Source organism: Girardinichthys multiradiatus, chromosome 14 (genome assembly GCF_021462225.1).
Source record: "Girardinichthys multiradiatus isolate DD_20200921_A chromosome 14, DD_fGirMul_XY1, whole genome shotgun sequence".
Lineage (NCBI taxonomy): Eukaryota > Metazoa > Chordata > Actinopteri > Cyprinodontiformes > Goodeidae > Girardinichthys > Girardinichthys multiradiatus.
Genome location: NC_061807.1, coordinates 23,204,999 through 23,219,050, shown reverse-complemented (window position 1 = coordinate 23,219,050; position 14,052 = coordinate 23,204,999). Strand labels below are relative to the sequence as shown.

Genomic DNA, 14,052 nt, shown 5'->3' with positions numbered 1-14,052 from the left:
CAAATTTAATCCAAATTGAAACATATCCTAAACATAGAAACTCTGGACAGCTGATACTTTCTTTTAAAACAAAGTTAATGACGGCCATAGCTTAGTCAATAGTTTGGTCCAGGAGAGAAATAGAGCTAAACTCACAAAAGCGCTAGAGCGGGAATATTTTCCATACATGTAGTACACTTGTACTACATGTAGTTATTGGCCGTAATAACTCAGTGGCTTTGTCCAGGACAGAAACAAGTCTAAACACAGAAGTACTGGACTGGGAATTATTTCTATTGCCATGGGTAGTGTTTATAAGAAGAGTACGCCTACTTAATTGCAACAATAGCTCCATTAAGAGTTTTGCCCCGGAGCACATTCTCTGATAAGAAAGTACACAAAGTTAATGACAGTAGTAGCAATGGCAACAACTTGGTCCAGGAGAGAAAAACATCCAAATACAGAAGCTATGGTCTGATAATAAATTATTACCTATTAAGAGTGTACAAGTCAAAGGCAGTTTAAGCTCTGTCAATATCATCTATTGGGCTAAAAAGAAATTGTGGACCAGAAATACTTTATATAAAAAGTGAGTAGACAGACTTACTGGAGGCTGAAGCTCCATCAATAGCTTTGTCCAGGACATAAACACAACCACACACTGAGCCACAAATACTTTATCTAGCCATATTTACCCTCTATGAAAACATTGTACACAAAGGGAATAGCTCTGTCGACTTGTCTGTCCAGGAAAGAGACACAGCTAAACCAAGAACATCTGGGCCAGGTGTACCTTCTCTGGAAAATAAACAGACCAGAGGGTGTATTCTTTGGACTGCTTGTTTGGACCAGACCAGAAGTGGTCTTAATTTTCTTCGTTTGGTGTGGATGGCTTTCACATTGTAGTTTTTTCAACTGAACTATAACTTGTAAACAAAGCCCCATTGGACACAAATGATGGTGGCGGGACAGAGCACAGACCCGGAAACGGAGGAAAACAACTGTGGAAGTGGTGCGTGCCGCCCCTCTGTTCTGCATATTTGTGTCGTTATTGCAGCTGCAATATCATTGTGAGGGTGAACAGCAGCTCATTCAACACATATTTTACGACGTTTTATTTATACAACGTGCTCTACTTCCCGTGACCCACAACATGCCGGTAGCAGCATTGCTAAGGAACATAAAGATGATCAGGTATGATTTCAGTACAATGTACACCTTTGCTACGGGCTACAGTGGCTTGTTAAGACCAAAGAGACGTAGATATTCTGTAGGGTGGGATCGGGGCTGGTTTGTATTCTGACCAGAAGCGAACCTAACCAGAGTCCGTTTGGAAGTGCATCGAAACCACTTCAAAAAGTGGGTCTTGGTCCAGTTGTTGGGGGGAAAGGGGGAAACAAACTGGTCCATTTAAAGTGGACTAAAAGTGGAAGGTGTGAATACACCCAGAGACACCATAGGTCATCGCAGCAATGACAATAAATGATGCAGAGTGGAGAGAGTGAAGACATCTGAACTCATAATGGTACCAGGCTAACTAAATAATTGGTTTACCTGAAAATGGACAGAATAATAGTAACAGTAAAGGATTTTAACTTGAGAAATGAGCTACCATCGTTATTGTTTCAAGATGGTCTAGAAATAAACTACATAGATTTTGAAGTTACAATGTCTTTTGTGCCTGTAAAATGTATTTTAACCACCAAATTTCTTACATTTGCAATTACACATCCTATTACTTCATTTTAGGGTGTGTCCCTGAATTTCCAAAATCTCTGTTGGGTCAAAAATTTTAGTATCCTTCCCTTGTACAGCACATGAAAGGATGCCCCCTGGTGTGAACATGCAAAACTTAGGCTGCAGTGTTGGAGGAACGTATGAAATGGCATCTTTAATGTGTTGCACATTAGTGCATGAAAAGGGCACTCTGAAAAGGCCCTACAAAGTATCGACTAATTCGTCAGTTTATGATTAAACATAACTGCACCCACGCAAATAGCTATTAATTAAGCATTTCCACTCAGCTGCTCCCATGGAGGAAAACAATAAACAAAGTAGTAAATGGATAAAATGACTTTGAGAGCATCTTTTGCAGTCTATTAGAAACTGCCCACAACTTAAAGTGTTGATCGAGCTCCATTAGTCAGCTGTTTGTAAAAACGCATTTGCTGAAGCCTGTGTGCTGCTCTCAGATGGACACGGGGGACAGTTTTCTATTCCCACTAAAGCCTAAATGGCTAGCAGTGTGTCTGTTTCTTATATTCTCTGTGCAAACTAGAGCATCGGTTGAATAAAGCAAGGGAATTGTTTCAGAGTTTGAATACCTGAATTGCATATGTGGACATGGATTGGCATAATTTTAAAAAGTTTATTATTGTAGCAACCCTATTCAAATAGAGAAAATTACAAAGATCCATTTCATAGTGTAAACATGACATTTGGAATATATTTGCCTACATATTTTTCATTCCAGAGTCTTTTGTGAATTTATTCTGCACCGATGTTCTGATGACACTATAATTGTTATATATTTTGCGGTATACTACTAACTAGACTGTTGTTCAGTTGACAGTCATTGACACCCACTGCAAGGAGGGTAAGGCATAAAAGCTTACTGTTCAAATTATTGAAAAGTTAAGTTGAAGAAAAAAAAATGTGGTAGAACAAGGTACACAACATCAGGAATAACTTTAGCCCTGAGAATATTGTGAAGCAAAGCCCATAGAAGAGCTTGGGGATTTCACAAGGACTGGCCTCCACACACAAGCGTATCCAGTACTTCAACTGTTGTATTCCTTGTGTTAAGCCCCTCATAAACCAAACACAGTGTCAGAAGTATCTGGGTGAAGGTGAAAAGGGACTTTGCTGTTGCTCAGTTGTCCATTGGTCATTGTTAAATGGAAGATGAGAGACACCAGACCAAGCAATAAATTATTAGCTATTAAGCAACCTTCAGCAGAGCAACAGGTTGATTGCCTCCATGCCACACTGCATTGATGCATTAATCAATGCAAAGGAGCCCTGTCCAAGTCTTGAGGACATGCTCTTTACAGTACAAAGACATACCTTTCCGCAGGCCCTCGTTTAAGTATTACATTTTTTCTCTAGGTGTTATGTAATAATTTCCTGAGGAACTGAATTTTGACAAATTAAAGCTGAAAATACATCCCTCTTTGTAATGAACCTATGAGTTTCACTTTTTGAATTTGATTACTGAAACATTAAACTTGATAAACTATAATTTTCTAAATAATAGAAACTTCAGCTTTCTTGTTTGCAAACGTTAGGAACATGAAATAACCCACATCTTTTCTGCTAATTGGTATTTAGCCTGGACGCTGCTAAAACCTTTGTTCTTTTTGCCGAAAGAAGCAGTTTTTTTGATTACCAGGCTTAATTTAAAAAAATAAAATAGAACAAACAGAAATCTGGAAGTCATCATCAAACCTTCTGCATTTTCTTTGAGATCCTTTCATCTTCCTAGGATGAGAATCGAGTGCCAACTGAGCAACGCTGCAAAAGCAGCTATGTTTCTTAATGGCTGCATTGACTTAGAAAATTGAGAAATTTACACAAATCCTGAGTGGCAGAAAGAATAAAAGAAAAATCCATTTGCAAATGTACATTTAACCAACTCGCTTCATTCTCATTAAACCCCCATAATGTCTCTGTTTTTTTTTTTTTCTTTTCAAATTAAAAACACCCTGGGCTTAATTGTACTTATCCCTTGTCCATCACAGAAATGCACAGCCGTCTGCCTCTGTGGACAGCTTCAGCGAGGGTGGATGGGTGGGTAGGTTGGGGAAAAAACAACGTGGGTGGGTTCTTTTAATGTGTTCATATTCCATTTCTCTTTTGCTCTGTTTAATGAGTTACCTGAGAGTAAAAGGAAGTCTAAGGGAGAGGAAGCAGAGCCGGAGTGAAGTGGAGAGGATGGGGAGAGGGGGGTATTTCTCTGAGACGTGGTGCCCATGCAGATGAGACTTATCTTGGTCGACCATGTGTGCACGGAGCCCCTAAACTGCCAGTCCTCAAGCATTGACTAGCTGTCAGCTCTGTCTGTTTCGCCTGGATTCGAAAAGGCTGCAGCGTCTTTCATTTATTATAAGCAAAGGGAAAAGGGAGAGGGGAGAGCTGGGGGAAAATTGTTTTGCTACTTTCTCGTCAGTTTGTTTTTCTCCATGTGAGACCAAGCTTTATCTGTAAGTCAGTTGCAGATATGGAATAGGGAAATGTGTTGTTGATAGCAAACACAAATCCCTTCAGACGGGTAAAACTGCCCCCCAAAAAGGAGTGTTTGTGCTGCATTTCTTACAGAAAACATTAGTCTAACTGAAATATTTTTAGGAAGAACACTGGGAAGTCGACGATTCATTAAGAAGAACTTTGTTGGAACTGTAAGGAAAACAAAAACTTAGACTAACTTCAGGGTTTCTATACAGGTATTGTCCAGGTCTGAATAAATATAGATAGAAAATATAGATAAAAAAATGGATGCAAGTATGGAAAAATGTGCATCTCCGGACTTGATCCCTATCCCATTGTGTAAATGTTGTATCCATCTATCTAGATATCTGTTTGACAATCCATTCATCCTTCCAGTTGTTCATCTGTTCATCCAGCTATCCTTTAATCCAACGTTTGTTCATTCATCCATCTGTTAATTTATCCATTCACCAGTATTTCCATCCATCATCAATTAATCCAGCCATTTCTACATCTAATACCAATCTATTATCTGTTTGACCAGCTATTCATCCATCACTTCCATCCATTTGTCCAATACTTATTCATGTTTATCTTTTTGTCCGTTTACCTCTCATCCAATGGCTACTTACTTTCTTCTGCCTCTGGTTTTTGCAGTTTTTATATTCAAAGCCCAGCTTCTGTAGAAATATATGCTGTAAATTTATAGTAAACTTTAAATGTATATGTGGGACAGAGAATTTCAGTACGGAAATGTATGGGAAGGCCTGCAACTCACACATTTTGGGACTTTTACTTTACACATTAAACTAACAACTTCCCTTTCCATCTTCAAGGAATCCCTGGAAGTGACTACATCAATGCCAACTACATAGATGGCTACAGGAAGCAAAATGCCTACATTGCCACCCAGGGAGCTCTGCCAGAGACGTTTGGTGAATTCTGGAGGATGATCTGGGAGCAGAGGAGTGCGATCATTGTCATGATGACCAAACTGGAGGAGAGGTCAAGGGTAAAGAACAAAAACTGAAATGGGTTTAGACCATTTTTTGAGGAAAACTCAGTTCTATTAACCATAATATCAGGGTTTTCTCAACCCTCATATTATGTTGTTTCATAGCTTTGACTCCTATTGTCCTGTATAGTTTGATATAATCTGAAAAATTGGGTTTTATGGGTCTTATCATTCATTAGCTCATCAGAATTATACAACTCTAATGAGACAAACACACAATCATTTGTTGTATATTATTAAATTTTATTACTACTGCACAGGTCCCCATCTAAGGTGATCTAATGGTCAGTTATAGCAGTGGAATCACCCTGTATTCTTACACTAATTTTAATAAATCTTTTTACAGCATAGAATTATTCAGTTCATGCTTGATAAGGAGAAATATTTTAGATTTTGATAATTCAAATGACAAAAACTCAGTCCAGAGTCCCCCAGAAACAAAATAGCCCTGAGCAGCAGTTGTAAAGCACATGTTAACTTAGCATCACGTCTAGTTTAAAGGACAGAAGTCACTTCTTCCGTGTTTTTACAGAAAAATTGTATTTAGAAAAATTCACAAATAGTTTTTGTTTTATTAAAATTATTGGTTTCAGCCTTAACTAGTATTAGTATTTTAGATTTTGAAGCAGTAATGGCTAGCCACAAAACGTAAGCCAGCGTTAACATTATAGCCAGCTGCAGAGTGTCTCCTTAATGCCCAAATGCTGCCACACAAAGGATTTAAATGTGGTGGGAACGTTTTCAAAAGCTAATCAAGCCAAGAGTCATGCTATATGCAACAGAATTGCGCTTCAAGATGCAGAATTCCTTTAAACAACAAATATTGTGATGTTTTAATATTGCTAAATCTAGTTAAGCACCTAGTAAGTTTACTTATTTACTCGTCTTATAGTGCCAGAGATGCCTGATTTGTTAAATAAATATGTGCTATGATGCTACTTTTACACAATTGATGGGTGATATAACCACAGTCCCTATAATCTAACAGTGCTTTATATTGTTAGCAGATGCTTTTCTCTGTGTGTTCTAAAGCACAACATATTCAAAGTAACACTATTATATTAGTGGATGGTCAACTCCTGGCTGATGCCATATTGCCTAAGGATATCAGAGAATCATGTAGTATATGTTAGGCAATATGCTGATTATAACTAGTCTTAAATATACTCTTAGAACCACATTAGTGCCAATGGACAATTTAAAGAACAACAATTCCTCAGGAGCTTGGTTATTTCTTTTCCAGCAGCGGCCATGCTTCTGTTTGTCAGCTAAAATAGCAACAAAACAATTAACAAGGGTTTTATTAGAAACATAGAGACAGGAGTGGCAAAAAAAAGCAAAGCCGATCATATGACTGGACATTGTGGTGAAATTTGCAATTATAGATTACAAATACCTCAGGCCATTTCATTGACTGGGAAATTAAAGCCAGTTAGCAAAGGGGTCAGCATTTGTTTTGGCTGTGCAAGGTGGTCTTTTATACCTTGTGTACAAACATCAAATACAGTGCCTTGCAAACAAACTCGTTCCTCTTGAAATTCTCGCCATTATGTCAAGTAACAATCAGAAACTTCACTGCATTTTATTGTGATTATATGGGAAAGACCAGTTCAAAGTTAAGCATAATATTGAAATAGAAAGGATACACTGTATATAAATGTTGTTATAAATAAATTCTGAAAAGTACAGCCTGCATTTGTAATCGTCCCAACGTACTCTAATAACCCTAAATAAAATCCAGTGCATCTGACTGCTTTCAAAGTCACCCAGTCAATAGACAAAGGATACATTCACACTGCAGGTCTTAAAGCTCAATTCAGAAATTTTTCGTTGAAATCCAAATTTCTTTTGAGGGAGTGGTCGTTCAAACTACTAATTGAATGCGACCACTATTAAACTTCAGTCTGAATGGTTCATGACCCCAAAGTGACCTGCATGCTCAGATGGAGAATGTAGTCGTCACACAGCAGATCACCATTTATGGAAGTAATAATGAATGTCTCTATGTTATTATTAAGTTGTTGAGCATTTGGAGCCGACAATATTATCACCACATCATAACAAGACAAAGAAAGGTAAGAATAAAGAGAGCACATCTATAAACAACAGCCTTTTGTGGAGCAGTGACAGCTTTTTCTGAAGAGATGTGTTTGTGGATGCGTAGTCAGAACCAGGACAATGAAGTAAAACATCAGACAAAATGTGACATAACCGTTCCAACTACGGACCCTTTGAAAACTATCAGATACGTATCCAATTTGGTACCACTTATGAAAGTGGCACAATTTGGATTTTTTTTAAGGTGAAAAGTTCGGAATTGGGTCATTCAGACTGACATAAAAAAGTCGGATATGGGTCACATTTGCCTGCAGTGTGAACGTAGCCAAAGTCCAACAGTGTGTATTTTAATCTTCATATAGCTTTTGCCAACATATCCATCCACCTAAACTGAGAAAACAAGCAACTATTAGTTGTGTTCTCGTTTATGGAGGAATGGAAAGAGTAAAACAATGTTTTTTTAAAAGCAATAAGAAGTTTCCACAATTCATGTAGGGGTCGTAGCAAAAATTTTAAACCTTTTGGCCTTCATGCAAACAACTGTGTGTGTGATCAAATTGGCACTGCATTTGACCCCATACACACAACCATTGTGATTAAACATGGTAGTGGCAGCCTTATGGTATGGTAACACTGTTCATTTGCAAGGACAGGGGGGCTGGTCAGAGTTGGTGGGAGCATGAATGGAGTTAAATACTGTGTAATCCTGGAGGAAAACCTCCGTAAAAGACTAGAGACTTGGATTTTAGGTTCACGTTGCATTATGGCAAAGCCTCTAAAATGTGCAGTGAGAGCTACAATAGCATGGTTTAGATCAAAGCATTGTCGGGAAATGGATCAGCCAAAGTCTAGACGTAAATCTAATTATTTAGACACTTTCCAATCCTTGAATCCTTTTGCAAGACCTTAAATGTTGCTTTTTGCAACATAAACATGGACTGATTAACTGAAATTTGTGTGTGCTGCAGGTAAAATGTGATCAGTACTGGCCCACAAGAGGAACAGAGACATACGGTCTCATTCAGATAACGTTGCTGGATACAGTAGAGTTGGCCACATACTGCGTCAGGACATTTGCACTTTTTAAGGTAAGGACAAAGGTTCATGCAGCCTTGTGGAGCATTTTCAGGACAAGCCATGTCAATCAAGTTCCCGTTTGTAATTTCAGAATGGCTCCAGTGAAAAGAGGGAGGTGAGGCAGTTCCAGTTCACTGCCTGGCCAGACCACGGGGTACCGGAGCACCCCACGCCGTTCCTAGCCTTCCTGAGACGGGTGAAAGCTTGCAATCCTCCAGATGCGGGGCCTATGGTGGTGCACTGCAGGTGGGAAACAACACAGTTTTACAGAAACATCCTGAAGCATGAAATTGATTTCTTTCCTCTCCATTTGCTGTAAGGAATAAATGAATACTTATGACAAAAAAATAATTCCTTTGTTTCTAAAGGCTCATATTTGATACATTTGTGCACTGATAATATCTAACAAAGACAATCTTTTGATAAAAGAAATGCACTACGTTGCAGCACAAACAAGCCATCAAATCTTCCATAGAGCACCAAAACTTTGAACGTGTTTGCAACACCAGTTTTATTTCTTACAGCAATCCTGAAAATCTCCTCCCACTTAGCAACACAGATACAAGCTGACCTGTCGTCTTTCTTTTCCTGCATCAACCACCCACAAGTCTGCTCATCTCTTTTGGGTTAATACACCCAAAACTGGCTCACCAACTTCGCCTCCATCAGCTACATGAGCAGCAGGGCTCCCAACAGTGAGCCGCAACACATTAACAGAGACTTATGTTAACTCTGGGAGTTATCTGGGTGGGGGATTAGGAAGTAGTAACACAGAGTGTAAAAGATACGAACTTTCATCAAAGTGACAAAAAAAGGAGGAGGGATTATTGAAGACTTACTGTAGAATTACCACATGCTGAAGTTAATTAGTGCTAGTTGCCAAAAAGTCCCCCCCCCCCCCCTCCCCCCCCCCCCCAAAAAAAAAGAAAGAAAAAAAAAAAAAGACTTTAAAGTCCAAAGGAAAATGTGGGAATTAATGTCACACCACATATTGGGGTTTTAAATTATTCTGGCTTCCCATCAGATAGTTGTGTCCACCATCCAAATCCCCAATCAGGGCCTTTTTATCATTTCATGTTTTGTGTTAGAGGAAAACTGCTGTATTTACATGCTTGCAAAATAACACAAGACTAGTGTTCTGGTTAAGCTGTAGAAATAGGATAAAAGTATTTTTTGAGCCATATAATTCAGTGCAGATTCTGCTGCTGAAGCTGTTTGTGCACATGCAAAAGGCTTCAAGCATATCTAAGAACTAAAATGAAGAGTGAATGCCATTCAATTACAAACAAGACAATTTAATGTGAATGTGAAGGCACCTTTTGTTAAGACAGTCCTGTTAACATCTCATGATTTTCCAAAATTTTCAATCACACAAAAACAGAGCAAACAAAGTTAATAAGATTATAATTAAAATGTGTCCCACATCCTTATCCAGCATTATGAATATGGCTTTAGTGGATGGTAAATCCACCCACTACAGGATATACATCAAAATGCATTTGTTTTGTTCCAGCTGTTTCAGAAATGTTTACCATGCTTCCTTTGTTCATAGGAAAATAGTAAAAAAAAAACAATTATTGTACCCTAAGGCGGGGGCCAGTTTTCCATGGTAAATTAAATATTTAAATCATATAAAGATAACCAGAATGTCTACTTTTAGTACATTACAGCGCAACATTTAAATATATATAAAAAGTCAGATTGCTGCAGAATCATGAAGCTGCCATGCCAGCAAAGAAAAATACAGCTGTAGATATTGATTGTATCCACTGAGCCTCCCATGCCCTTCCAGTTGATGAGAAATGCTACCACTTCAGGTGAACAAGACCCTCTTCCCCAAGCTGTCAGTCAGCTGTGTATGATGGGTGAAGGAGATTAATTCCTAAAAAAAATTATAAAGTTGGTGTTTGAAAATTAGCATCCTGTTTTATAGGACCTTAGGGACAATGTTGGAAGTATACTTTCTCTAAATAGTGACAAAACAAACAAAATGTGCTCTTTTGCAATAAAAATGTGTTGTACTACATCCAAGTTGACTGACTCAAGCTGTGCTTTGGGACATAGCCAGAGGTTCAACAGACAATTGTGAATGCTGGCTTCTCTACAACCACAGACCTAATGCTCCATGACATCCTAACTTCACTGACAGGTGAAGCAACATGGAGTAAACATTCCCCAAGGAAGATTAAACATAGTCCCTTTCATTTTCCCTTAAAGCTGAACCAGTTGACACAATCTTGCACATAGTCAAAATCTCCTAAGGCAAGAGACCAAAATCCACCGTTGTTTCCAAAATGCTCATCTGTGTCTGATTGAAGGGAAAAAGGACAGAGTCTAAATGTAAAAAAGTGCCAAGAAAAAGTATTTGCAACCTTGGTCTTCTGTTTTTGCTTTTTTGCCATGGTTAAATGTTCCAGTACATCAAATAACTGGTTGTTTGTGGAAATAACTGCCATCAAGTATTTGTGAAAACTGATTTTACATTATTGTAAAGGAATTTGGGCCACTCTTCTTTGCAGAATTGCTTTATTTTAGCCACATTTGAGAATATTGGAGCATGAATGACCTTTTTAAGGTCATTCATTCTCAATTAGATTTAATTCTGGACTTTGACCACTTTGAAACATTGTTTTTTTTATTCTTCAGAGGTGGACCTGCTGGTGTGGATTTGATCTTTGTTCTGCTGCATAAGTGTGCTTAAACTACTGAAGGACTTTCGGGTTGATAGCAGGATTCATGGTTCCGTCGGTAATGGCTGGTTGTCCACATCCTAAAGTAGCAAAGCAGGCCTACACTATCACACAACAACCACAATGTTTGGCTACGTTTCTAAAATGCTGTGTTTGTTTTATGTCAGATGTTACGTGAGTCACACCTTCCAAAAAGTTCCACTTTTGTTATGTCGGCTCACAGAATCTTATTGTGCAAGTCTTGGGATTCATGATTTACTTTTGAAGTAATTTTGGGAGGCCACCTACACCTGGGAAAGTTCCCCCACTGTTCCATGCTTTCTCCATTTGTGAATATTGGCTCTCACTGTGGTTTGCTGGAGTCCAAAAGCTTTTTAAGCCTTTTCAGACTTAAAGATATCAAAGACTTTGCTTCTGTTCTTGAATTCATGAGTTCTTTTAGCCTACTTAATGTTGTGAGACTGGTTTTATTTAAGCATGAGTGTGGCCAGTAGTGGCGGTTCTTGCATGAGCGGCATCCTGGCCAAGCTCCTCCTCCTTCTGCACTCAGTGCAGTCCCACACAGAGTGTAAAGTAGTTTCTCTATTCTCAGCAGCAAGCAGGGGGTTCCAACACCCCATTCAGTGCACATGCATGAAAACATCAGAAAACTTGTTAAAACTGCAACTGAAAAAGTTATATTTTTCATTTGGTGCTTGTACACTTAATTTCCTAATGCCACCCTGGGCAACTGCCCATGTGCCCCATGTCAAAAAGCACGGCTTGGCCAGTGAAGTGGAACAAAACAAAACAACACAGTTAATGTTCCTAAATTTTTACAGGGGACAATTACTTTTTGTCACAGGGCCAGAATGCTTTGGAGAGCGTTTTTTTTTTGTTTTTCCCTTTACAAATTAGAACATTTGAAAACTGCTTTTTGCATTTAGTCAGGTTATCTTTGTCTGACACTGAAATTTGTTTAATCTGAAATGTTCAAGTGTGAGAGATGAGCAAAAACAAATTATCTACTGGTTTTACGTCATTGATGCACAAAGGGAAACATACTGCTGCTTTGCTCACTATTAAAAGTCAGTTTCAAGAAAAGACACTCGACTTTAAGTTAATAAATCACTTTTAAAAACTTGAACATATTTTCAAAGTGTTCACCCACAGTAAGGACTTGAGTTTAAGGTATCCCACTATTAGGAATCCAGATACCCTGATGAGTTTCATTTAATACGTGTGGATGTTTTTACAGACATAGCACCAGAATGATTGCGACAGGCCAGCTGACAGCCAGAGATTTGCCAACAATACATATGTAATTACTTTCACTGCTGCTAACGCTTTATCTTCACAGGACCCGTTGCAGCTGTGCAATGCGCTGCTTCCTTCTCCCCTTCCCACCCCCGTATTCCCTAAACTCCTGGAAAGCATATCAGCCTGACACTTTAGTGTGTGTGTCAAAACCCGAGGTGGCTGATTTAGAATGGCTGAAAAGGCAGTGTCAGGTCATTAGCGTGGTCAGCGCGTCAGCTCCCCTTTAACTGCCAAACGTACTGACAGCTTTCTGCACCAGCTCACCCCGACACCCCATCACTTCTCAAAAAAAGAAAGGAAAATTACACTCGCTTTTTGTGGTCTTACATTCAAGGAAAAAAAATTAGCCGACGTGTATTTCTGCAGCTCAGTCTTTAGAAAACTAACTCGAGGGTGACACAAGTTTAAGATGAATGTCTTTTCCTCACCTTCCTCTCCCATTCCTCATCTTCCTCAGTCTCTGTCCGTCTAGCTCTGCGCTGTCACTCTGTCGTTTACTCTCCAGCAGGTCATCACTCTCCCACATTCAGGGCTGCTCTGAAAAATGCTTTCAACTGCAGTGAAGGAGGAAATCCTTTTTTTTTTCTATTCTTAAACCCAAGGGGTTTTAGGTGTTTTCAGACCTGGAAGTGAGTTATTCCTCAGCTTCCTCCCCTGGGATACATTTATATTTCTTTAAGGCCAAAAAAAAATGTCCAATTCACTTAAACGCACTGTTTAATTTCACCCTGGAGCGCTGAGGGGTTATGTCAAAGAAAGGCAAATAAATTATTCTCTTTCATGCAGTTTGAAAGTGATCATCAGATCATTTGCTGTAGCCAGTGACTCCCATGTGTGTCTTTATACCATTTGCAGCAGCACGGTTCCTCTGCAGCACAGCACATTAACTACACTCGGCCCCTAGAGACCAGCTTTGCTGCCTCTTGAGCTCCCCTACTCAACCTGTTCTGTTTCTCGCAGCAAATGAAAAACAAATGCCTCTTCAGGAGGAGGAGGAAGGCACACAGGGCTGCCTCACACCTCGTAGGCACGTGCACTAAATGAAATGAATAACCTATTTACTTTTGTGTGGAAACACTTGACTTATCGAGGCCAAGCTTTGTGTGAGGTAGATGGAGAACAAATAAACAAAATATACAACATAATTTTATTTTACCATGGTTTATGTGATAGACCAACTAAAGTATGGCATAAATGGGACATGGAAGTAAAAGAATACATGGGTTGTCAAATGTTTTTTACAAATACCTGAAGACTGAATTCTTTTGCCCATTCCTCTTTGCAGAATACTTTAAGGTTTATGGGTCATTCTAACACCCAGTTATACTTTTTTGGTGTGGTCTTGTCAGGTTGAAGATGGATTTCCACCACACAGAGTTTTGCATATAGACAATAAGTTTAATTTTGGTGTAGCAACTCATTCCAAATGGTTACTTTCCCCACTATATGTCTTGTGGCAGACTTTATATGGGACGTCTTGGGTCACCCTTCTTCTTGCCACTCTTCCCTAAAGGATAGACTTGTTGAGCTTAAAACTTTGTTTTCATTGTGTAGCCCTTTAACTTTAGGTAAACTGTGATATCTCGGCAGATTCACAGTTATTCCATGCAACAGCATGGATTGATCCCAGATCTACACGAGGTGCTCCTTATTGTTTATGATGCTGTTTGTTTTCTAATTCTTAACAAACCTCTGAGAACTCTATTTAGTAATCAGGTGCTTTCAAAT

At 38.9% G+C, this 14,052-nt stretch overlaps 1 protein-coding gene across 37 annotated transcripts in view; it reads left to right on the top strand.

The window, feature by feature from the left end:
* LOC124880267 (receptor-type tyrosine-protein phosphatase delta-like) overlaps positions 1-14,052 on the top strand; it is a 622,546-nt gene that overhangs the window by 594,015 nt on the left and 14,479 nt on the right. For all 37 annotated transcript variants that reach the window (XM_047385268.1, XM_047385264.1, XM_047385265.1 and 34 more), the window contains 3 exons: positions 5,022-5,197; positions 8,227-8,346; positions 8,427-8,581. In XM_047385268.1, the coding sequence (XP_047241224.1) occupies positions 5,022-5,197; positions 8,227-8,346; positions 8,427-8,581 (451 nt within the window). The remainder of the gene's footprint in view (positions 1-5,021; positions 5,198-8,226; positions 8,347-8,426; positions 8,582-14,052) is intronic.